Source organism: Trichosurus vulpecula, chromosome 2 (assembly GCF_011100635.1).
Source record: "Trichosurus vulpecula isolate mTriVul1 chromosome 2, mTriVul1.pri, whole genome shotgun sequence".
In the NCBI taxonomy this organism is placed as follows: domain Eukaryota; kingdom Metazoa; phylum Chordata; class Mammalia; order Diprotodontia; family Phalangeridae; genus Trichosurus; species Trichosurus vulpecula.
In genome coordinates, this window is record NC_050574.1 from 75,178,780 (window position 1) to 75,205,263 (window position 26,484).

A 26,484-nucleotide genomic window follows, 5' to 3' on the forward strand; every position below is an offset into this window, starting at 1 on the left:
TTTCCTTGTGCACACTGAAATTTCGAGAAGTATATATAGCTGATACTGACCTTCCCTTCATCTAAGGATATTATCTCAACTTCAGTAGCATACTCACTGAGATTAAATGGAAAATGCAAGTGAAGTTTTCTAATTCTTCATTGAGAAGAGTCCAGTGTTATTCCCAAGCCAGTCATTTAATCCACAGCCCTGTGGTTTGTATGTTCAAGTTACCATTCCTTTTCCAGGACATACCAAGAAAGGAAAAAAGAGAAAGGCACATGAAGAGGAGGAGCCTGAAGAGAAGTCTCAAAAGCTTACGTCGAAGGCAGTAAGTTTTCCCAAGCTTCCTCTACCCCAGGTGCATGTTATAAAGGCCACAGTGGGAACCCTCATAGCCTAAATGTGACTTTTTGAAATTACTAGCCTATCAGGGAACCAGAGCCCTGTCTTATGACCACAGTCCTAGTAAGCTTGGGGGTGATTGACATGTCCTAGAAGTAGATTAAGTTGCCGAAACAAGGCATGATTACAGGACAGACTTCTGAACTAAACTCCCATCATCTAGTGGCTATGGAAGGCTGCTCAGGAATATCCCACTGACCAGAAAGACGTGTCCTTTTTGGAGCTTTCCTGGTTTGACTCTTGACCTTCTTCATTCTTGCAGCGAAGGCGGGCAGACCGGCAGAAGAGAGCCAAAAAGGTTGGGGTTCGGTACTATGACACTCACAATGTGAAAAACAAGAATAGGAACAAAAAGAAGACCAGTGACTCAGGGGCACAAAAGCATCACCATAAACAGTTCAAACGGAAGCAGTAACTTTTTAATTGGTTTATTAAAATTTACAAAAATATACAATTGGTTGTGTTCATTTTCTTCATACACAGTTTGCATTTCCAAGACCTCACTGCTGCTGGTTCTGACCTGACATTAGAAATCACTCATGTGTACTTGACAAAACTCAGAAAGAAACACTGCTATCTTGACTAAAGTCATATTTAAGTGATGAAAACCTTTGAGATTTTTAAGGATACTTCAAATAACCCTCTGAGACCTTCCAAGAGGTAGCTTTATCATGGTACTTAGCTGGCAGATGTAGAGGAAGAAGGATTGTCTAATCACTGTTTTGTTAGATTAAAGAGAGTCTTGCGAAATAGAATACTTTTAAGAAATATTTTATGTAGCCTAAACTTAGATACAGCAGCAGCAACTTCCCTTCAGGAGCTCGAGGTGCTGGGTGCTGGGTCCAGAATTTGGAATTCAGTTTTCAGGGAGTAGAGTGCTGAGCCCATGCAAGTATTTGTATCAGAGTCTGAGAGTACTAGGGAGGCACAACACCTTTTCTGAGTCTGAGTGTGGTGAACAAGTAGTACCTGCCTTAATGAAAGCAAATGGTTCCTGTAGGACGTGGCCCTTTCTCAAGCAAATCTCCGTGCCTGAATAGTGAGTGGGATTCTGGGTCTCCCCTGCTAGCAGGGAGGCTCACTTAACTAGTGAGGTTCCTTCTCCAACAGCCCTTAGTGCCAGTCTCCATGAAGAGCAAGTACCTGTAGAGCCTGCCATGTTAAAGTCGTTGCCGTGCTACCTGGGAGAATTGGTTTGAATGGCTTCCTCCACTGACTTAAACCCATTTGGCCCCAAATAGAAATGAGTTAGTTCTTTTTCCCCTCTTAGCTTAAATTTTTGTTTACTAAAAGGTATGGTGCTACAAAAACAAAACAAAACCCTGGGAAAACTGATCTGGATTTATTTTACTTTGACTTGAAAGTTTACCCTCCTGAGCAAGAGTAGTAGCCATCCATGGTCAGTTCTCACTGATTGGTTTACCAGTTGTACTAAATAGAGGTTGTTTCCTGGGATTTGATCAGCTCTGATTAATTGGACATAGCTATTTAGGGGATAGGTCCTCTTTCTGCAGTCTATCAAGTCCAAAACACAGATATTTTGTGAAAAAGGTTGCTGTACCACCTTGGTGTCTGTATGTGGCCTCCTTGTGATAGACGCCCGTGACTCGGATTTCTTTTTGGAAAAACCTAAACAAAGCCATGAATGTTATAATCTTATTGACTTCTGAAGAGAAATAGCTGCTGGCAGCTTGAAACAGCAGAGGCCATAGTGGCTGATTGATTAGAAGGGTTGGGCTAACTTGAAGCAAAGCATGAAAACAGGTCCTGAGGACCACAGTTGGGTGGGGAAAAATAGACCCCAGACAGGTGACCCTTTGCAGGAGTGGAACAGGTAGCAAGCATTGGGAGAAGCACTGATGAAGAGATAAGAAGTACAGGAAAGTAGAGTTGAAGGGAGGAGCCGCTTCTTTGGCTGTAGGAGTTAAGGTGTGACAATGGCCACTTCAGCCCCTGAGCTGGACAACTCTTGCTCAGGGGTCTACATTGAGCAATGCCAAGTAGGCTTTTAGCTAATTCCAAAACTGTCTGGCAAGCCAAATATGGAAGATACCTGGGAGACATGAATTCCCATCGTCCAACCTTTGGCATTACTACCAAATCTTGAGATGTTTTCAGGGCATTTAGGCAATGGTGTGAATATTGCCTGATGTTTTTTCTGGAGGCCATGGGCGTGGGCTGGTTCACTCACTAAACTGTAGCTTTATTACAGGGGACCGTTTATATAGGGATAGTTCTCACTGGGGCCCACGTGGGAATCTTCACTTCTTTGGTGCAATGATGCCTTCCAGTTGGGCCTGAAAAACAAAAAACAAAAGCAGTTAATATTTAAGGTGGAGCCTTTCTTCCAGAATCAAGCCCCCCAAGGTGAAAAATGTCCCTGAGGAGAGCTAGTTGCAATAGTCCAGACAGCCAGGCCCGAGGTTTTTAGGTTTGGGTTTTCTTTTTTTCATTCCTAACGCCATGTTTTCTAAATTTGTTTCTGGCTTGGCAGCATGGTCTTGCTGCATTAGGAGAAACCAGAGCTGCCCTGGTTTCCATGCAATGGCCAGGCTCAGGGTATAATGTAAAGCACTGAAGAGGAAATTGAATAAAAGCTGTTGAAACAGTGGTTTCAGGACTCACATTTCAGGCTTGACTATGTCTGCTAAATTAAACATTTGGCCCTCCAGTTTTGGAACTCCAGAGTTGTGTGCCAGGTGGGACAAGGGGATGTGGAATAGCAAATTTTCCATCACTGAGACAACTTGACGCCCAATTAAAGAAAACTGCTACTAGTGTATAGGCTGCCTCCATTTTGTATGTCAAGCTGACAGTGCCTGAGAGACAACTGTTCTGTTCTTCAGGCAACTAGTAAAATAAACCACTGTAAGTACATCTATCCTGGGGTGCAGGAGGCAGGTAAGCAGTGCTTTTGAAGCAGGACAGCTTTGAGCTCATAGAAATAACTCGTGTCTAAAGAATCCTTCATCCTGGGGATTAGGAGCTTGCTAGGATGCATTACAAAGATGCTAAGGTATTTTGCTTTTTTTATTATAAACTTTATAAACTATTATAAACTTTTATTATAAACCTTTGCTTTTGTTATTATAAACTCTCTGGCAGATTAAGGTACACCAAAATTATCTGTGAAAGACAGGAAAAGGTTTACTCTCAAGACTACCTATCTGACTGTGAAGATTTCTGAACTGATTTTTTTTCTTCATAAAAAAGAATTTTGTGTCTCAATAGCAAATCAGTTTTCAGCAACAAAGACCAATACCACCCTCCATCAGCAGGAAGCATCGCTCCTTTTTTCAGATTGAGTATTTTTGGTGTGCGGAAGCCCACGTCCCTGCCAATCCCAGAGCCACAAGGTTCGTTAGGTCTTCCATTGAGAAGAAGGGAGGAGAGGCAGTGGGAATTCCGATCCTTCTTCCTGGAGTGCCCTTGCTGGCCAAAGCCCAGAAAGCCCTCCCTCCAGAAGATAATGCAGCATTCTCCCCAAGAGAGCCTTCAGTGGTGGGCAGGGGAGAAAGAGCAGCAGTGGCTGTTCCATACTGTCAGTGGATGACATCCCACCCTTTCTGTGTTCCTATCTAGTCAGAGAAAGGGACTACAAGAAAAGGAGAGAAAAAAAAATGGCCAGCTTTTCTGACAGCATCCCAGGTGGAGACTTAGAATTATAAAGGCTTTCCTTGCCACTTTCCTTTCTGGGGCCTTCCCTGACCAGGTCATGCTCTGCTGCTAAGGGACCTGTCTCAGATAACATCCATGTGCATTTGAGGCCTGGCCCTTCTGAATGGGAGTCTCTAAAATGTCAGGATGAGAAAATGCAGTGACTTGCCAGTGAGGACTTCCTGGACTCTGTTATTCTGGGGAAAATGCTGCCAAAACCAGAGGCTGAAAGATGTAGAATGTAAACCTCACTTTCTCCCACACCCACTTAAGGAACAAATTTCTCTTGAAGAGGGAGCTATTCATCTGAGCCCTGGGAGGTAGGAGGAGGGAGCCACACTGTTGCTTTCTCCTACCAAGCTAGAAGAGAAAATGTTAGGCTATGGTTGAGAGTACACATCTGGCCCTCCAGAGAATTAGGCCCATGACACCCAAAGTGACCGGCCTCACCTTCAGCTGCTGATTGGTCCGCTTCAGGAACTGAATCTCTTCGTTGTGTTTCTTCTCTTCAACCTGCCTCCTCTCAACCTCCCGCTTCTCAGTGGCCTCACACTTAGCCTTCTGCTCATTCACTTGCCTCTCCAAATCTTTCTTCTCTGCTTCCAAATCTGCAATCTGAGCAAAGAGGACATCTGATTTCCCCACTGGGGAGGAAGCTAGGACAGGGTTGTATTTGATGAGAGAGAGAAAGTATCTGCATAACAGGTTGAGTTAGATCTAAATTTATGAAACCAAGGGGAAAATCTCACATTCCCAGAATCTTTACTGCCACCCAGTGGAATTCCAAAGTGTTGACACTGAAGCCTAGGAAAGAAACCAAAAGTAAACCCCACTCTATGCTTAGAAGGTGATTGTGATTTAAAACCAAGCATGACTTCCTGAAATGCAAATGATGAGATCTATATTAGGAGGAAAACTATTTGGAACAAATGCTGTGCTTTCTGAGAACTGGAGGAGTGTCCCAAGGGGACTTCAGGAGTCTAGAATGGAGGTGGACCTGGACCTAAGTTGAACAAAGGGGCCCAGGAGACAGAGGGGACAAGCATCTGCAGGCTTGGCCATGGGGGGAAGGGGTGGGGCAGAGAGTGCACGCAGAGTCCCCTCATCCCACTCACTTTCCTCTCCATGTCAGACTTCCCTTGCTCAGCTTGGAGTGCCTTCCTCATGCCAAAGGCCACACTGCTTTCATACAGGGTCTGATAGGCTGCGATGGTCATGCGGATCTCATCCCGGACACGCAGCAGTAGCAAGCCCCGCTCTGCGCAATTTATGGTCACTTCTCTGATCAACTCATCTTCCAAGACACAGGGAGATAGACACACACACAGGTCAGTGAAGACAACAGGCTGGCAACTTGGGTATTACCAAACATATTTTCTCCCTGAAGAGAATGCTGAGAAGGGCAAAGCTTTCTCTTGACTGCTTTTGACTCAAAGTGGGGGGACACTATCCAAGGTAAAAAAAAAAACCAGTTTGGTGAAAACTGGGGTGGCAGGCACTTTCTCTCCCTCTCCCTCCTTCTCTCTCTCTCTCTCTCTCTCTCTCTCTCTCTCTCTCTCTCTCTCTCTCTCTCTCTCTCGGCAGGGGGGAAGGAATGTGATGACTCACAGAGTCCAATCCCACCAGACCAAGCACTTCTCTGTTGGAGACAGAATGCCAAAACCGAGGTTTGTGGAGTAGCAGGCAGTCAGCCTAGGACAATGCCCTGACAGCAGGCTGATGATCAATGTGAGCCCTACGGTTCAGTATAACTGCTATTCCCATATCTACACCTTCCAGTTTTCAAAGGGCTTTTCTCACAAACACCCCCAAGGTACTTTACAGATGAGGGGAAATGGGGAGCCTCCCAAAGAAGCCAAGTGACTTGCCTACACTTATGCAGCAGTGGCTGGGCTGGGATTTGAGCCTAGATCTTCTGCCTCCGAGTCCAAAGCTGATGACTTTGGTGCTGTTTGGGGCACTTTGTGTCCTCATACCCTTCCCCAGTCAGTAGCAGAGAAGCAGATGCCAGAGAGAGCTGAAAGGGCCCCAGGAAAGCATCTCAAAGAATCTTAGGTTGGACAGGAATCCCACCTCCAGCCTCCCAAACAAGCTGCCATCCAGCCTTTGCCTGAAGCCTTCCAGTGTGGGGCCAAGAGCCCACTGTATCCAGAGGTAGCCCATGCCACTTTTGAAACTGCCAACATTTCTTTGGTTCTTATTCTAGGCTGGTTCATTTGCTGTTTTTCTAGGTGGCATCTGAATGTTTAGTTTCTTGATCCTCTCCTTTTCTGTTCTGTTAGCGTATGTTTTCAGAGAAGATTTTTCCTCCGAGAACCGTGTGAGCTGTATCCTCCTCAATGACTGTCCATGTCATTCTCTTTTATATGGTGGTTGATAGAGTTTATGATTTACACTCCAATCCTCTCATTCTATGTTTAGATAGCTTTCATTGTGAGGAAGTCTTTCCCTACTCTGAGCCTAAATCTTCCTCTCTATTCTCTACCTGCTTACTACTACTGGTTCTGTCCTCTGAGGTTAAGCAGAAGAGCTCTAACCCCATTTCTAAATGGCAAATTCAATTATCACAGACTGTCATGTCCACTCCAAGGGTTCTCCTGGCTAAATATTCCTAGTTCCTTCTACTGATCCTTGTAAGGCATGGCAACTAGTGAAATAAAAAACCTCTCATTTAATAGATAAGAAAAGAGAGGCTCATCTTGGCAAAAGGAAGTAACTTACTTGGGTCATACAAAGAGTTAATGACAAAGCTGGAATCTGAACCCTATACTCCCGACTCGAAGGCCAGCGCTCCTTCCACTACAATTCAACATTTATTACACATCTATAACTATTTATCAAGCAAATGCTACGCAAAAAGAATCCAATTTCATGTTGTTAGGGAGTCACTTTTCTTTGTATGAGACTGGGAAGGAATCCCATGTGGCCATCTGACTGGGTAGGCCTGGGTAGGGCTGCTGGGCATCCCAGTTCCCCCAGGGTCTTGAGGATGGGACTAACATGCAGGACTGAAGAGTAAGTGCCCAGCCTGGCACAGAAAGGCTGGGGAGCAGCCAAGAAGCCCAGTTTTTTAAGGAGACCTCTTGTTGCAGCCTCTTGGCGCCAGTCAGTTTATCAAGTGGTAAGCAAATTAATCTCTGAAATAAGTTTCTGGACTGTGGTCTGAATGTGGTTGGATTGTATATTTTCAAATCACCAAAGAGTTCTCTTTTCCCATTCCAAGCAGCTTCTAAATGCAAGCAGTGACTCCAGTTGTAATGAGGATACTGACTGGTGAGTGGAGGGGAGGCCAGAAGTAAGAGGGTTAGTTACTTCATGGAAGTCCCGGTCACAATGCCAGAGGAATGGCCACCTGGAGCTCCCTAGTAGGGTAGGCACCATTGGGGCCGGGGTGGGGAGGATTAGCCAGTAAGGTGCCAAATACAGGAACACCAGTATTAAGCCGGGTTTCTGTGAGGAGATTTGTGTTCATTACCAAGGAGGGAGGAGCTGAATTAGCAGAGGGGACCACCCTGGACTTGGAGCTGGTAGACTGCTACTAGAACTGTCTGTGACCTTGAGCCGGGCACTTTTAAAAACCAATATTTGTCCCACCTACAGAGAGCATGAGTATCAAACAAATGGAAGGAGTTGTTAAGGCATAAAAATAAGTGGCTTTGTTTCTACACAGATTTTTAAAAGAATTTTATATAACAAAAAGCAAACTTTCAAGCAACCTTAAACTGCCGTTGTCAGATGCGTGACATGTTACCTAACTGCTGAAACAGACTGGCAGAAATCATTTTCCACAACTACATCAGCTAAAAGACTGATAGCTAGAATCTATAAGAAACTAATACACTCTAATCCACTCTTCCTGGGGCTCTTGGACCTCTTATCACTGACCCACCTTCCACCCCTGCCTCAGGCCCCAGGTCTGGAATGTTCTCCCTCATCACCTCTACTTTCTGGCTTCCTCTAAGACTCAACACTAACTCCACCCTCAGCAAGAAGCTTTTCCCAGTCTTCATCCTGCCCACCACCATGCCCCCACTACCAGTGCCTGCCCTCGGAAATGATCACTCTTTTACACGGGATAGATTATGTAGATGACTGTTTACAGACTGTCTCCTCCATTAAAATGTGAGCTCTCTGAAGGCAGAGACAGTTTCTGCCTTTCTTTGTCTGCCCATCTGTGCCTGGCATGGTGCCTGGCACACAGAGTAGGCTGTTCATGAATGCTTGCTGACCTACTAACAACCCCTCTGGGCTTCAGTGGCCCCAACTGTGAGTGATGTAGAAGAGGAAACACTTTGAGTTCTTCGGAGGATGAAACCCAACAAGTCCCAGGTGGCCATTATTAGGAGTTGAGTCCAGTTTTATGTCTCTGAGCCCACCCCACTCTCCACACTGCCCACCTTGCCACCTCCAAATGCACTCACCAAAGCACTGTGAGTACAGCTCCCTGCGCACGGGGCAGATTCCAGTCTCCCGAGCCTGTCGCTGCTGCAGCTTCAAGTCCAGCTGCTCCTGGAGATGCACCACGTCCATCCTGGTGCTGGGGGTACTGGACACCTGCTGGATCCATAGCTGAGTATCTTCCACCCATTCTCTGTGGCACAAACACACAATCCAGGGACAAAGTCAGGGGCAAGAGTGGCAGGCAGGCAGTCACCACAAACTCACTGTGCTCACAGCAGACAAGATGATAGGCCCTCTAAGCAGCTCCGAGGCCCAGGACTTAAGAAATCACAGAATCATAGACTCATAGCACTGAAGAATGTCAGAGCTGGAAGGGATCTTGGAGACTCTCTGTCTAATGCAACCCTTTCATTTCACAGCTGAGGATGACAGATTTGCCCATAGTCAGACAGGCAGGTGACAGAGCTCAAAAGTGAACCCAACACTTCTGATTCCTAAGGTCAGGTAGTCAGCCATTAAGAATTTACTAAGGGGCAGAGCCAAGATGGTGGCTGGAAAGCAGGGACTTGTCTAAAGCTCTCCCCCAGGACCCTCCAAACACCCATAAAAAATGGCTCTGAACAAATTCTAGAACTGTAGAACCCATGGAATAGCAGAGGGAAGCAGGGCTCCGGTCCAGGACAGCCTGGATGCTCTCTGGGTAAGGTCTATCGCACCATGAGGGGAACAAAGCAGAGCCCAGCATGGGCCACGCCCAGACCAACCAGACTGGGAGCCAAGCAGAACAGGCCGTAGCACCCTGAATCAGTGAGCTGTGGCTGTTACCAGACTTCTCAACCTACAAACACCAAAGACAACAGAGAAGGTTAGTGGGAAAAACTGCAGGGACAGAGTGAAAGGAGTTCATGGTCGGCCACTGCCCTGGGGGCAGCAGAGGTGGTGCAGCTCCGAGGCTGCTTACAGAACTACAGCTGCAGTTGCTTCCAGCCCCAGGCCCACCTGGTGGGAGGAATTAAGTGGCAGATCAGAGCAGGAATGCAGAGCTTGTGTAGATCTGAGTCACGGTCCAGGTTGCTGGTTCTTAGGGGAGGAGGAGCACTGGTGTGGCAGAGTTTGGTGTATAGAAATAGCTCTCAAAACAACAGCACAGCCCCTCAAAGTACTCTCTGCTCTACAAACAGTCATACCCCAACGCAAAGCTCAAGGGTCAAGTAGTTGGCTGCGAACATGAACAGGCAGCGAAAATGGACTTTGGAATCTTTCTTTGGTGACAAAGAAGACCAAAACATACAGCCAAAAGAAGTCAACAAAGTCAAAGAGCCTACATCAAAAACCTCCAAGAAAAACATGAACTGGTCTCAGGCCATGGAAGAGCTCAAAAAGGATTTGGAAAAGCAAGTTAGAGAAGTAGAGGAAAAATTGGGAAAAGAAATGAGAGTGATGCAGGAAAACCATGAAAAACAAGTCAATGACTTGCTAAAGGAGACCCAAAAAAATACTGAAGAAAATAACACCTTAAAAAATAGACTAACCCAAATGGCAAAAGAACTCCAAAAAGCCAATGAGGAGAAGAATGCCTTGAAAGGCAGAATTAGTCAAATGGAAAATGAGGTCCAAAAGTCCACTGAACAAAATACTACCTTAAAAATTAGACTGGAGCAAGTGGAAGCTAGTGACTTTATGAGAAATCAAGATATTATAAAACAGAACCAAAGGAATGAAAAAATGGAAGACAATGTGAAATATCTCATTGGAAAAACCACTGACCTGGAGAATAGATCCAGGAGAGATAATTTTAAAATTATTGGACTACCTGAAAGCCATGATCAAAAAAAGAGCCTAGATATCATCTTTCAAGAAATTATCAAGGAAAACTGCCCCGATATTCTAGACCCAGAGGGTAAAATAGAAATTGAAAGAATCCACCAATCACCTCCTGAAAGAGATCCCAAAAAGAAAACTCCTAGGAATATTGTCACCAAATTCCAGAGCTCCCAGATCAAGGAGAAAATACTGCAAGCAGCCAGAAAGAAACAATTTGAGCATTGTGGAAACACAATCAGGATAATACAAGATCTAGCAGCTTTTACATTAAGGGATTGAAGGGCTTGGAATATGATATTCCAGAGGTCAATGGAACTAGGATTAAAACCAAGAATCACCTACCCAGCAAAACTGAGTATTATGCTCCAAGGCAAAATATTGACTTTCAATAAAATAGAGGACTTTCAAACTTTCTCAGTGAAAAGACCAGAGCTGAATAGAAAATTTGACTTTCAAACACAAGAATCAAGAGAAGCATGAAAAGGTACTCAAGAAAGAGAAATCATAAGGGACTTACTAAAGTGGAACAGTTTTGTTTACATTCCTACAAGGAAAGATGATGTGTATAAGTAATGAGACCTCAGTATGAGGGTAGCTGAAGAGAATATACATATATAGAGAGACAGAGGGCATAGGGTGAGTTGAATATGAAGGTATGATATCTAAAAAATAAAATAAAATTAAGGGATGAGAGAGGAATATGTTGAGAGAGGAAGAAAGGGAGAGATAGAATGGGGTAAATTGTCTCACATAAAAGTGGCAAGAAAAAGCAGTTCATTGTAAGGGAAGAGGGGGCAGGTGAGGGGGAATGAGTGAATCTTGCTCTCATCAGATTTGACCTGAGGAGAGAATAACATACACACTTAATTGGGTATCTTACCCCACAGGAAAGAAGGAGGGAGATTAAAAAAAAGGAGGGACGATAGAACAGAGGCCAGATAGGGGGAGGAGGTAATCAAAAGCAAACACTTTTAAAAAGGGACAGGGTCAAGGGAGAAAACTGAATAAAGGGGGGTAGGATAGGAAGGAGCAAAATATAGTTAATCTTTCACAACATGAATATTGCGGAAGGGCTTTGCATGATGATACACATGTGGCCTATGTTGAATTGCTTGCCTTCTTAGGGAGGGTGGGTGGGGAGGGAAGAGGGGAGAGAATTTGGAACTCAAAGTTTTAAAAGCAGATGTTCAAAAAAAAAGTTTTTACATGCAATTAGGAAATAAGATATACAGGCCATGGGACATAGAAATCTATCTTACCCTACAAGAAAGTAAGGGAAAAGGGGATGGGGAGGAGTGGGGTGACAGACTGGAGGGCTGACTGGGGAATGGGGCAATCAGAATATATGCCATCTTGGAGTGGGGGGGAGGGTAGAAATGGGGAGAAAATTTGTAATTCAAACTCTTGTGGAAATCAATGCTGAAAACTAAAAACATTAAATAAATAATAGATTTTTCTTAAAAAAGAATTTATTAAGAACCTACCATGTGTCAGGCACTGTTCCCAGCACCGGGGATACAAAGAAAGGCAAAAAACCAGTCCCTGCTCTCAAGGACCTCACAGTGTGATGAGATAGACAACATGCAGATAACTGTGCACAAATAAGATATATGCAGAATAAAGTGACGATAGTCAACAGAGAAAAGGAACCAGCAGCAAGGGTAACTGGGAAAGGCCTCTTTTAATGGGATTTTAGCTAAGGCTAAAGCCAAGGCAGCCAGGAGGCATGCATGAGGAGGGAATGATTCCTAGGCATGGGGGATAGCCGTATTTGAGGAATAGCCAAGAGGCCAGTGTGACTAGATCATGGAGTCTGTGAAGGGCATAAGAAGACAGTAAAGAGGCTGGTAGGGGAGAGGGAAGGAAGAGAAAGTGAGGAAGCACTATGAATGACATTCAGAGGATTTTAATGTTTATCCTGGAAGTGACAGAAAGCCACTGGAGTTTATTAAATGTGTGTGCGTGCATGTATGTATATGTGCATGCGTGCGTGTGTGTGTGTGTGTATGTGCTGTGATGATTGTGCTTTTAGGAAGATCAGTTTCATAGCTGAATAGAAGATGCTGGAGTGGAGACAGACTTGAAGCAGGCAGACCCACTCACCAACGGGCTATTGCAATAATCTGGGTGTGAAGTGATGAGGGCTTGTACCAGGGTGGTGGCAGAGTCAGAGAAGAGAAGGGGCTATATATACAAGACGTTATTAAAGTGAAAGCAACAGAATTTGGCAACAGATTAGATATGAGGGATGAGGGACAGTGAGGAGTCAAATATGATAGCTAGGTTTTACGCCTGTTAGGGATTCTCCCACGATAACCCTCAGTCACCAGAAGGCCATGCACAACGGCGGCTCTCCCTGCTTCCCATGATGGAGAATCTCAGGCCCCATCACTGGGTTTCTGAGCAGTTTCACCTTCCATCCATCCATTAACTACCCCTTTCTGGCAGCACCCCAGCTGAACCCAAGGCACAGTGTAAAGGAGCAGAGTTTATTTGGGACCCTTTTCATATTTCTGTCTTACTTTCCTTACCTCCTCCTATTCCTTTAGGCGCTCAGATGCCACACCTACTGTGGCCATGAACAAGTTTATGTCGTTGAAGAAAGTCACACAAAACTGAGCTAATTTCACCCATTATAAATTCATTATCTATAACCTCTGCTGGCCCCTAATTGCTTCTTGACAGTCATTCTACTCTACTATTAGGGTGTATGGGGTGTGCAGGGAGGACTAGCAACTTCTACCTTTGCTTCTACCTGTCACCCAACTCTCACCTGTGGTTCAAAGAAGCTGTAGCACGCACAGCTGGGCTAAACCAGGTTGAAAGTAATTGACAGGCTTCAAACCTGTCAAGTGAGTTATGGAGGGTGTCTACCCCAAGCAAGTGAAAACCTCCCCTGGCAGAACGGCCAGATGAGAACAATTTGTTCCAATGACCATGAAGGCAGCTGAAGTAGGAGCACCTAGAGCTTGTTCAGACATTGAAAATGCCAAGATCATCCACTGCATCCCAGGCCATCACCAGTCATCCTGATTTTTTGTCTTGCCAATGGATTTCACTGACTCTGGAAGAAAGAATGAGGCTGATGACAACTCTGCCTCACTTAAATTCAATTCACATATAAGTCAAGGCGTCACCTGGTGATGTCACTGGTCCTCTTTGAAAACAAAGGACAAACAACAAGAACAACAGTTTTAATATTATCTACCTGTGAATTCAGCAATTTTTCCCTCCTTTTTTCCTTAAGGTTTCTTTATATTAGAAAAGTTTTACTACTATTCTTTTTTTCACTGGTCTTTCCCAAGGATTCCCCTCTCCATAAACAAATGTCCTCTTGTAATAAAGAAATACAGCTAAGTAAAATGAATGCCACACAGAGGATTTTACTCTTCTTACCCCAAATCAATACATTGGCCATGTCTGATAATACATGCCTCACTCAGCATCTCTAGGCCTTCACTTCTCCAGTAAGAGGATAGAAGCATCGCAGCCAACTTTTCCAAATCTTCTTTTCTTTTTTCTCCTCCAACCCCCAGTTGCAGTCATACAACACTATCTATCACCATCACCTGACAACAGATACTTTTCTAGCCTTTTATTGAGAAGAGCAGAGGTGACACAATATCAGTTCCCTCGGCTCCTTTCCTCTTCACTGTTGCCATCTTTCTCCCATTTCCTTCTCATCACGAAAGCAGAGAGATATCAAAATACATTAAGATCCCGCAGCAGGTACCTTTGAGCCCTTCCACCTCTTTCAGAATTGGTCCAACAGTTATTCCCTTCCTAACCACACCCCATCCTCATGCATCTTTTATTTTTTGGAGGGGGGGAAGGCAGGGCAATTGGGGTTAAGTGACTTGCCCAAGGTCACACAGCTAGTAAGTGTGTCAAGTGTCTGAGGCCGCATTTGAATTCAGATCCTCCTGACTCTAGCGCCAGTGCTCTATTCACTTTACCACCTAGCTGCCCCACCATGCATCTTTCATCTCTCTCTATCCACTGGATCTTTTTCTTCTGCTTAGCCCTTCCCAATCCTGAAAAAGCCTTCTTTTGGCCCTTCTAGTTCATCTAGGTACTGTCCCATCTCACCTACCCACTTTTTCCACAGTCCTCTGAAGTTCTACTGTGCCTCAGTACTCTATCAAAATTGTTCTCTCCCAGATCACCAAGTACCTCCTAATCACCAAAACCAATGGTCTGTTGTGGAGATAGCTAAGTGTCTCAGTGGATAAAGCTGGTGGGACTGGAGTCAGAAAGACCTGAATTCAAATATCGCCTCAGTCACTTAAGTTGCTTTAATCCACTAGAGAAAGAACTGGCAAACCACCGTGGTATCTTTGCCAAGAAAACCCCACGGCCAGAATTGGCATGCTATGGTCCATGGGGTCATGAAGAGTTGGCCATGACTCAACAACAACAATGGCGTTTTGTTAGCACTTTCTGTAGCTTCTGATGGTGTTAGAAGTCCACCCCAACCTCCAGCCCTCTGCCACTGGACACTCTGCTATTTCTTGGTTTCAGAAACACCACACTCTTTTGTGGTCATTTTTTTTTAATCACCAAAGAATTCTCTTCTCACTGTAAGTAACTTATAACTAGACATGGTGACTGCGGATGTAATTAGAATGCTTACTGGCAAGCCAAGAAGAGTCCAGAATCAAGATGGATTTGCAAAAGTAAATTGGTTCTCCTACTTCTCTAGCTGCTTCTCCTCTCACTCGGTCCTCTTCTAAACTTTCTACTGTGGGTGTTCCCCAATGGTCAGTCCTTGGCCCTATCTATGCTTTTTCCTTTGGCCACTCTCTCAACATCACCTCCCATCTCTAGGCAGAAGATGCCTAAGCCTCTATCCTTCAGTCCTAGATGTGCATTTTCATCTCATGAATGGCCCACCAGCATGTCCAACTGAACACGTCCAAGGCCAAGCTCTGTGTCTCTCATGCTAAACCACTTCCTTCTGTGGCACCACCATTCACTTGGGCTCCCATATTCATAATGCTGGCCAAGTCCTATGGATTCTACTTTTGCCACATCTCCCATCTTTCTCTTCCATTCTATTCCTAAGAACACTACCTCATACAGGCACTCATTGCTGAGCACTGAGATTATTGCAATACCTTCCTAACAAGTATTCCTGCCAATTCATTCTTCATATAACTTTGAGTAATCTTGCTCATATCATACCACTCCTCTGCTCAAGTCCCTTCAGTGGCTCCCTATTGCCTGCCCAGTAAAGTCCAAACTCCTCTGCCTGACATACAAGGACCTCTGGTGTCATTCATCTTACCTTTCTAGCCTTATCTCACAGTCCTCTCCTCCATGGACTAGCACTGTGCTCTCATACCAACATGCCTTTGCTCACACGAGCTTCCTCTAGGAAGCTTTTCCCGATCACAACCCCCAGTCAATAATTATATTCTCCCTCCAACCTGACACTGAACTTTGTGTGAATATAATTTGTTGTTGTTGTTGTTTGTCTTTTGTTCTAGAAGAGGACCAATGACATCAGAAGGGTAATGTCTTGACTTGCAAATCATCTGGATTTAAATGAGGCAGGGCTATGCAAAGTTATCAGCCTCACTCCTCTGGAGCCATGTGAGTCCAGTGGCAAGACATCGATCAGGACAACTGGAGATCACCCCAGATGCAGTGGGTGACCTTGGCCTTTTTAAGCTAAAGTCTTTCCTGGGTCTCAGTTTGTCTGAGGCAACACCCATTTAGTGAATTAAACCTAGGTAAGAAAAGAGGCAAAAGATGGCCTACTTTAAAAAAAAAAAAAAAAAAGTAAACCGGGAGGGGAGAACTCTCAGGGTTTCTGGCCAGAACAGAAACAACTGCCATTTACACTCACTCTGAGTCATCAAAACCCAAAGAATGACCAAGTGAGGCTTGGGCTAGACCTATTATTGGTCAATCTGTGAGAGCCAGAGTGATTGGGCTTAAGGCATGGTCAAGTAGTTCCATTTCAATCCCAATAGGCTTTATCAGAGCCTGGTTTTCCAAAGCTCCATTTCAAGAAATCCTTTCTATTAAACAAACATTAAGCCATGTGTAAAGCACTCTGCTATGCTAAGCAGCTTTTGATGTGATATTGCATATTATAGTTATTTGTGTATATGCCACATCCCTGCTCCTAAACTGGGAGCTCCCTGACAGCAGAGACTGTCCTCATCTAATTGTTAAAGCTTCTCTAGAGCCTAACACAGAGCCCTGCTCACAGTATGCACTTGGTAAATGTTTAAGGTATAGAGAGTTCTGTTTTCAGGGCTGTGGCCAAGGCAGAAATGAATCGCTCATGATCACTGCCTTCAGGGAGTCTGCCAAAGGAGAAGAGTGAAAAAATAAGTAACTCATAGTCCAAGGTTATGATCAGTGCTGACCAAGCTATAGCTGGAAGAAGCCTAGATTACCATGGGCTAAGCCCATTTGGGGTAGGCTTCCCAGGGGAAGTGGGACTTAAGAAGGGGAGGAATAAAAATGTATAGAAAGCACAAAGGAGACAGTAGAGGACACCCCAGACATGTAGAAGTGGTCTAAGCAAAGATGTGTAAGACAGAAAGCACCAACTGTGTGCAGCAAGGCACTTAACTGGCTAGTCAATCTTTTGCTAGTTATTACCCAGTATCCATATCTGAATCAACCATATTGTGAATTATCCACAGATAGTTTTTATCCCAAGGATTCTACTACCTGCACACCCAAAACCTAGCATGCTCTGAAGGTATCCACTCATACTTTGCTTCTCATGCATGCAAGAAATGCACATTAACACTGGGTAAACAATGTCACAGAGAAAGTCTCAGTACAAAAAATAGTTATAGCAGCTTTTTTTGTAGTGGCAAAGAATTGGAAATGAAAGGGATGTCCACAAACTGGAGAATGGCTGGACAAGTTGTAGTATATGAATGTAATGGAATACTACTGTATTATAAGACGAGCACGTGATTTTTCAGAAAAACCTGAAAAGACTTGCTTATGAACTGATGCAAAGTGAAGTGAGCAAAACCAGGAGAGCACTGTACATATAACAACACTGTGCAATGATCAACTATGAATAACTCAGCTCTTCTCAGCAATGCAATGATCCAAGACGATTCCAAAGGAATCATGATGGAAAATGCTATCCACATTTAGAAAAGAGTTGATTAGTCTGAATGCAGATCAAAACATTCTAGTTTTACTTTATTTTTTTCTTCTTTTTGGCTTATTTCTTCTCGCACAACATGACTAATACACAAATATGTTTTACATGATTGCACATAAATAACATATCAACTTGCTGACCATTTTAGGGAGGGGAGAGGGGAAGGAAGGAGGGAAAAAATTCGGAGCACAATTTTTAAAAAATGAATGTTAAAATTGTCTTTACACGTAATTGGAAAAAATAAAATACTATTTATTTTAAAAGCTGATACAATCTTACCAGGGGAACTGATATTAAAGAAGATACATGCGAATGTAACATCTGTTTTGCTGATGGACCCTAAGGACTTGGAGGCTTTCCACTTGATATGCTGATAAAACCTGTTTGTACTGTCCCTCATCAGAATGTGAACTCCTTGAGAGCAGGAACTGTTCCCACTTTTCTATTTATTTAGAAATACACTTACACTAGTCATATGTGCTTAATAAATTCTTCCTTACTGGAAAAAAAAGAAAGTCTCAGGACAACAGACAGATCTTCAAGTCCCAGCCCACCAGGTGCCTACCACGGCTCAAAAAGAAAAGGAAAACAAAACTTGAGCAGAATCAGAGGCTTTTGGGGAATGCTGTAATGGGTATCAACCAAGGATCACAGAATGCCATGGCTAGCCCATCCCCCTCTTTTTATTTTACATAAAGTAATATCTCACATTTCTGTTGGACTCAAAAGTTTACAATGCTTAGGAAGTTTATTGTCCCCATTTAACCATTATGGACATTGAGGCTCACAGAGCTCAAGATGTACCCAAAGTTACGTAGTTAAACATTAGATGAAGGGGTTAACCCAAAGTTTCTGGTTCCAAGTTCAATGATCCTTCCCCTAACTCTGGAGTCTTCTGATATCCCTCTAGACTGCTCTGATTCCCTCCTTCAGTTCCAGTCCCAGGCTTTTGTCCATTTCTCATTTGCTACCCCACCTACCAATATAAAAAAGCTTCCATGGCTCCTTCTAGTCCACCTAGCTATTGTATCATCTTTCACTTTCAACACTCCTCAAAAAAGTTGTCTACTTCTCCATCTCCCACCCCAGCCCCCACTGTCTATGACATCCAGATGGATGCTGACCTCTTCAACCCCCACCCCTTGACCCTGAGAACAATTAAGTCTTTCCAAAGAATCACTGATTGGGACATGGCCACTCAAACAGCTTATATGATCAAGCAGTCACCAACTACAACTCTTCTAGGGACGGGATAGATTCTCAGGTCTTACTATCTATGGTATGTCCTTCATTCTCAAAGAGGACCAAAATGACATCACTATGTCAGAATCAAGCTAAAGTGTGACTGTGGCTGATCAGACCATATGAGCTCAGAATGCTCCACCACAGGTTGTATACAAATAGTCCATGTGAACATTTGGGGTGGATTCTCTAACTTTGTGCATCTCATGTTTCTTTCGAGCTACTGCAATTGTGCTTTGCTCATAGAGCATAGTACCTTGTTTGATGTGGGCATGCCATGCTGAGCAGTCCTTTGCCAGCATGTCCCATGTCATGCAATCAATTCCAAAGTTCTTCAGAGAACCTGAGTGTGTCCTTGTATCACTTCTTCTGACCACCATGTGAGTGCTTGCCTTATGTGAGTTCTCCATAAAGCAGACTTTTAGGCAAGCGTACATTCTAACAATATGGCCAGTCCACTGCAGTTGTGTTCTCTGCAGTAGAGTCTGAATGCTTGGCAGTTGAGCTCAAGAAGGGACCTCAATGTCCTGTAACCTAACTTTCCAGGTGATCTTCAGAACCTTCCCAAGACAATTCAAATGGAAGCAATTCAGTTTCCCGTCACGGTATCATATGCTATTCAGGTTTCCTAGACATACAACAATGAGGTCAGCACAATGGCTCTATAGACCTTCATCTAATCAAGTCTAATACCTCTTCTCTCCCACACTTTACTTTGGAGCCTCCAAAACACTAACCTAGCTCTGTCAATGCATGCATCAACCTCATTATCAATGTGCACATCCCTGGAAAGCATACTGCTAAGGTAAGTGAACTTATCCACACTCAAAACCTCTCCATTTGCTGTAACCAATAGTTTCATGTACGGATGGGGTGGTGCTGACTGGCAGAGCACCTATGTTTTCTTGATGTTAATTGTTAGGCCAAAATTAGCACAAGCAGCAGACAATCAATCCATACTTAGTTGCATCTCAACTTCAGAGGCTGCACTGAGTGCACAATCATCTGCAAACAAAAAAAAATCATACACCAACACCCCCTCTACTTTATTCTTGGCTTATAGCTTTTCCAAGTTAAATAATGGTAGCTGACTTTATCCATGGTAAAGTCATCATGGCCCTGACATTATGCCCTCACTGCCCCCAGGTGCTTCAATCTGTCCTGCTGCCACCTACTAAGGAATCCTGGATCTTCTCAGCTACCTTTCCTCTACACTTAAGGACCACTAAGCCTTCAATCTGTCCCTTTTTAACTAAAGCCTTTTATATATGTTGGTTTTCCTTCAATGTGAGCTCCTTGAGAAGAGGGGCTATATTGATTTTCTGTTTGTGTTTTCAGTGCTTAGCACAGTGTTTGACACATAGTAAGAAGGTAATAACAAATGCTTTTCTATTCTATCCCATTCCATTCCATTTTCTATAGCAGCTGCAATATTATAATAACGATAGCTCACATTTATATAGTGCTATCAACTGTACAATAGCCCCAAGGGAAAGAAGGGCAGGGATTATTAGTTCCATTTCACAGGTAAGAAAACTGAGGCCCAGAAAAGGAACTCGATTTGCCTTGGGTCAGAGAGCCAGGGCTGTGTGGCAGACTTGTGTGAGGGGAATCAACTCCTAGCAAAGTGTCTCACATGCAATCTGTGCTTAATAAATGTTTGTTGAATTGAGCTAAACTGAACCCAGGTGCTTCAGATCCTAGTCTGGTCTTCTTTCCACTGGATCATATTGTTTCGGCTGATAAAAGACCCCCTTGGGCTTTCTCCACCACATTTCTGAAGTTTATAATAAGACTGGTTTCCTTCACAATCACAGAATCACTAGGTATGATAAGGAAGGGCTGATGCTGTTCCCTCACTTGAGTTTGGGAGTTCTGAGCTGCAATGGCTTAAACCAATCAGGTGTCCCCAATGGGTCTAGCCTCAATGTGGTAAGTCCCAAGGTTGAAGACTCAGCAGTTCAAAGCTTCCATGCTGATTAACTGTAGGATCAGGCTAGAAAAGGCCACTGCACTTCTAGTCTCGAAAAAAAAAAAAAAACAAACCATCGCCTCTCAGAACTGGGAGGCACCTCAGAAGTTTCCAAATAAGCCTGTATCTGAACAGAAGTTCTCTTACAACATCCCCAAATGTCCTTTAGTTATTTAGACTCTGCTGGGAAACCTCCAATGATGGAGAAACCACAACTTATCCAGGCAGCTCATCTCACACTGAAACAGCTCTGGTTGTTAGAAGGTTCTTTGTTACATCTTGACTGAGTCCTGATACAAGGAGCTCACTTAAGAGAAATCCTGCCCTGTTTCTTGAAGTCTTCTATGCCCAAGGATACAAGAGAACAGATGAGCCAGAGCATGAAGAAAGGCTTCTGGAAATGGATTTGAAGAAGGGTTTGGAGAAGAAACAGTGCTTAAGGGTAGAAATACCAGAAAAGCCAGAAGTCCTGGGTTTTAGTCCCTGCCCTGATACTTCAAAGAATCCCAGAATGGGAGAGTTGGAAGGAGCCTGAGAGGCTAGCTAATCCAACTATGTACCTCACAGAATTCCCCTTTATAACATCCCCAGATAATGTCCACGGGGCCTTGCTTAATTGTTAGGAAATTTCATTACACTTGGCCTAAATCTGCCTCTAAAATTACATATTCACCCTCAGAACCCACATAGTCCAGGCCATACTGCCCCATAATCCCCTCTGGCTGGCCAACCGTTTAGCTCTGAATTGTCTAAGCTGTACTATTGTCTAGGTCTCACTCCTCTTGGTCATCTAGCTTCTGCCTGAAGATCTGGAATGAGAAGGGCATCTGCTGTCCCCTAAGTCAGCCCATTCCACCTCTAGGGCTTATGCTGTTACAAAGTGATTACTTCCAATGAGCCTCAATCATCTCTGCAGCTTCCACTCATTACCTCTAGTAATGTCTTATAGGGCCAAGTGGAACAAACTTAATTCCTCTCCCACATAAGGGCTTTTTAAAGATTTAGAGACAATTATGATATCCTTCCATAGGCTTCTCTGTTCCTAGCTAAACATCCCCGGTTCCTTCAATCACTCCTCAAAGAGATAGATCTCTACCCCTTGCTCTTCTCCTCCCTGCACACCTCAGTTGCCACAACTTGTTTTTATCTCCATACCTTTTTTCAGGTCTGGCCTTCCACCTTTGCCTTATTCAAGACAATGACAGAAACAGCAAACAGCATAGTGGCAAGTACAGATCCCCGGAGTATTCCACTGAAGACCTATTTCCAAGCTAACTTCAAATCTTTAATGACTACTGGGGGAGAGGAGGAGAAGGGCGTGGCCACCCAACTAGTTCTGAATCTACCAAACTGCACTACTGTTCAGGCCACAACCACCCCCACCCCATCTATTCCACAAGGACAGCAAGAGAAAGTGTCAAATGCTTTGCTAAAATTTAGGTGAAAAACCCTGTTGCAAAGTCCATTGATATGGAACTCTCCTTATGGACAGGGATGAATACCGTGAGCTGTGTGAAGGGTGGGGCAGAATTGGTGAGAGTCACTTTATCAGAGACTTATCAAGCTTTAAATCTTGCGGTTTCAGGTGCTTTTGGCTTCCAGCTTCAAGACAGAGAAGATGTAAGAAACTAACCCCACTTCAGGTTGCTTGAAGGAAAAGACTCTGGTAAAACATGAGAGGAACTAGCAGTCTCCATTATGTCCCTACTTCCAGCTTGCCACACTAGAGGCTGTACAGAGTTTCCCCTTGGATGAGATCAAGGACTCTCTCTCTTTTGGTTGAGCTGAGTTATCTCACTCTCCATGGGAGAGCTCCTTCCCTTTGTATTGTCTGGTATATATTCTCCCATGTATACTTTCTCTGATTTCTGTTTTGCTATGATTTGGATAATTGAGTTTCACTGCTATTTGCTATATACATTCATTATGAAACTGGTATTAGGTGGGAAAGGGAGTCTCCCTTCTTCCCAAGAAATGACAAAGTGACACAAAGTGATCACAAGTTAGTTGAAACTAATCATATCCCCTAAATGAATATTTAAAGGAACAGATATACATCTGGCCTAGTACTTCCCCTCTCTGAGGAGAGCAGAATGGCCTCTGGTCCCAACTTCCTGCTCCTTCTGGCGGGGGAGAAAAGGCTCAAGATAGTTATTCTGCCTCCCTTCAAGCCACACAGTGACAGTCTTGCTACAGGTGGGCTTCTTTCTCTCTCGGGCTTCTCTCTCTCTCTCTCTCTCTCTCTCTCTCTCTCTCTCCCCCCCACTCCCCACTCCCCACTCCTGATGTATCTATGGCATCCTCCCAATCTGTCAAAAAAAAAAAAGAAACTGAGTTTACTGTTGCATAACCTATGCTGAATAAAACCATGTTGATTGTGATCATCACTTCCTTTTCTAGACATTCACTGACCAGCCCTTTAATATTATGTTCTGGAATTATGCCAAGAATTGAAGGCAACAGATAGCAGCTTATAATATGAAATTCCAGTCTCTTCCTTTTCTGAAAATCTATCCTATAGAATCTCTCTTATTTTCCACAATCTCCACTCGTCCTCTGTACTCACCTATGTAGTGAAGTTTAAATACAGTACAATAAGCAAATTGTTGTACTAGGTTATTGTTGTGTTTATCCTTCGTTCTTGAAGAGGACTATGACATCAGAGAGATGATCACATGACCTGCGGTTGACTTTGATTTGAGTGAGGGAGGGCTGTACAAGGTCACTAGCCTCAGGATACAAAGGCACGCCAAAACCCCTAATTTTTTCCCTATTTTGACAGCTGGGTGGAGGATGAAATGGAGAAGAGGAATGCCTGGACCATTTCACGGGATCATTACATCCCATGTAATACCAGAGAGAGGAAGAGGCTTGTTTATGGTTCCTCAGCTAGCTAGTGGAAGAAGCTAGAACAGACTTCATGTCACATGACTATCCAGTGCTCTTTTTCCACTATGCCACTTACATCAACAATAACAACAAGTATTTATTAAACTCGTACTATATGCCAGACATTGTACTAAGGTCTGGGGATACAGAGAAAGGCAAAAGACAGTTCCCTGCTCTCAAGGAGCTCACAGTCTAACAGGGAAATAGCATGCGAAGAACCATGTACAACAAGATAGGGATGGGATAAATATGAAATAATCTCGGGGGAAGGCACTAGTGTTAATGAGGATCAGGAAAGACTTCATGTAATAGGTGAGATTTTAGCTGGGAGTTGGAGGAAAGCCAGGAGATAGAGATGAGGAGACAGAGAATTCCAGGCATCAAGGACAGCCAGTGAAAATGCCCTGAGTTAGGAGATGAGTATCTGGAGGGAGACACTGCAGGGAGGCCTGTGTCACTATTGAGGAAATCCTTAATGTTTTGAAGATCACTGAGAGTAGCTCAGTCACACATCAGCCAGCTCTGTTAGCACCCTGGGATGGAGGTCATTTGGCTCTAGTGACTTGAGCCAATCAAGGGCAGCTTTGTGCTTTCTTATGATCTCCTTATCTATCTTGGGTTCTGATTCCCTAACAGCGATTTTCCCCTTGTCCCTTCCAGTCCAGAGATCATTGTTCTTGGCAGAGAAAATGGAAGTAAAGTAAGACTTTCCAACTCTGCCTTCTCTGAATCGCCTCTCATCATCCCATCTACCCCCAAGCAGAGAGCTCCTCTTTGATCTCTCCTTGGAGCTTCCTTCCCACGTGACTATGGGCAATAATAGTAATGATAATGATAACTAGCATTTATACAACTCTTTAAGGTTTGCGAAGCACATATACTATCTCATTTGTTCCTCACAACAACCCCGTGAAGTAGATGCCATTGGTTTATATTTCACTAATGAGGAAACTGAGTCTGACACAGGTCAAATGACCTGCCCTGGTTCACACAGCTAGTGAGTGTCTGTCTGAGGCAAGATTTGAACTCAGGTCTTCCTGAAAAGAAGTGACCACTTCCCTAGCCCCAGTGTCTCCATATATAAAAATGAAATGGTTGGAGTTGGATGGTTTTGCAGTCCCTTCCAGCTCTTGTATTCTATGATTCCATCAGGATAACAGCCAGAACAAAAAGATGACACATTAGGCACATGAAGGACCTGAGCTACTTGAAGACCCTTGCATGCTAAGACTAACAGATCTTAGACTGGACTCTGGACTCAAGTTCCATTTTAGTAGTTGGATTAAATAATATTTAAGGCCCTTCTAGGTCTGACATTCTATGATGCAATGAGGAGTCTCCTGGGATCATAGATGGATTATAATTAGAGGACCCTGGTGTGAGGAGAGCTAAGTGACCTTGGAGGGGGAAAAAAAGATCCTAGTATCTTTGGGACTTAGAATTCCTGTGCCTCTCCCAATTCTTGTGGGTATGGAACTGGTGCCTATCTGTTTGTATCATATAGCACTGGTCTTTAGAGTCAAAGGGCCTACAGTAGAATCCAGGCCCTCCAACTCACTACCTGGCTCTGTTTCTTCATCTATAAAATGGGGGTGGGGGAAGTTGGACTAGTGACCTCTAAAGTCCCTCATGGCTCTAACAGTTCAATCCTGTGATCCTGGGCCCTCAGGAAGGGTAGGGTTGGGGGTGGGCTGTGGGACTCTCTCTGGTGGCTAGTCTGGCCACCAGATGCCAATGTCAGTACTTCAAGGGTTAATTATCTCATCACTGTGGCTATTCCCTCTACATCTTAGTAGAGTTGCTATGATCAAAAACCTCAATGCCCTGTAGAATAAGCCTTTGTTAACTTGGCCAAGCCAGTCTTTGGACCACAGATCCATCCAACCCAAGACTTTCCAGCTTGTTGATTATCCTTTGATTTTTTTACCTGGGGGGCAAGATGGAGTTCAGGATCTCTTCAGCCTGCTTGGTGGGGTCTGGGGCAGCAGAAGTAGAAGGGGTGGCCTTGGTTTTGGGTGGCTGTGGGACTGGCCCTGTAGCCAATGGCTGCTGGGGGCTGACCTTCAGGGGGCGAGCCTGGGAAGGAGGTGACAGAGAAGCTCAGTGACCTGGCCCCCAGAACTGGCCTTGGGGCAGCTATGGCCCTGGTTCTTTCCTGTATCCTTTCTTTTCTTTCTTCCCACCTTACTTCTCCCTTTCTACCCTCCCATCTTCTTCTGCTATCTCTCTTCTCATGATATCCCTCTTCTCATTACCTCTCCCATGCATCTACCCTCACCTTTTCCTTTCTTCCTCTCTCATCTTACCAACATCTCTTTTCCTTCTTCTACACCCACTTCTGTGATCCCTCCTTTTGCCAACTTTTCTCCCACCCTCCTCTTCCTTCCTCCCCACTTTTTCATTCTTCCTCTTCCTTCCTAACTTCCACATCTTCCCTCCCACATTCTCTTCCTTCCTCTTTGCTCCTCTCTCCTATAGTCTCCTCCTTCACTTTGCTTCTCCTACTGTCTTTTTTCGTCTCAATCTTCTTCCCTCCCCTCCCTCTTGCTAGTTCCTCCTCCTTCCTCCCAAACATATCTTCCTTTCTCCTTCCTATTTCTCCTCATGCTTCTTCGGTCCTTTCCCTCCTTCTGTTCTCCTCTTCCCACTTTTACCCCTCCTCACTCCTCCCACTATTTCTTCCATCCTCCCTCTCCCCTTTCCCCCCTTCCTCTCCTCCCACATCCTTTCCCCTCCCACTCCCTCTTCCATCTTCCTCCTTTACCTCTTCACTTCCACATTCTCTTCCCCTCTCCTCCCTCCCTCCCTGCAGTCCCCATTTCCGGGTCCTCGGTTCTACCTTGGGGCTCCGCTTCTCTGTGTTCCGGCTCACTAGCACCGGAGTGTCATACTTGAGCAGAGAGTCAACTGGAGGAATCATGGTGGCTGCTGCAGCAGAGGCTTCGCAGCCTTGTTTACTGTCACCATGGAA

The 26,484-nt window shown here is 44.3% G+C and overlaps 2 protein-coding genes across 2 annotated transcripts in view; one reads left to right on the forward strand and one right to left on the reverse strand.

Annotated features, from left to right (window-relative positions):
• Nucleotides 1-835, forward strand: part of GNL2 (G protein nucleolar 2) — a 22,611-nt gene extending 21,776 nt beyond the window's left edge. The window contains exons 15-16 of the mRNA XM_036745626.1: nucleotides 228-310; nucleotides 647-835. Of these exons, the coding sequence (XP_036601521.1) occupies nucleotides 228-310; nucleotides 647-799 (236 nt within the window). The 3' untranslated portion in view covers nucleotides 800-835. The remainder of the gene's footprint in view (nucleotides 1-227; nucleotides 311-646) is intronic.
• DNALI1 (dynein axonemal light intermediate chain 1) lies at nucleotides 778-26,433 on the reverse strand. Its single transcript, XM_036745627.1, has 6 exons — nucleotides 26,353-26,433; nucleotides 25,441-25,589; nucleotides 8,463-8,632; nucleotides 5,157-5,335; nucleotides 4,492-4,656; nucleotides 778-2,681 (listed from the first exon to the last, which is right to left on the reverse strand). The coding sequence occupies exons 1-6, from the start codon at nucleotides 26,431-26,433 to the stop codon at nucleotides 2,646-2,648; spliced, it is 780 nt and encodes a 259-aa protein (XP_036601522.1). The 3' UTR covers nucleotides 778-2,645.
• Between the last annotated feature and the right edge of the window lie 51 nt (nucleotides 26,434-26,484).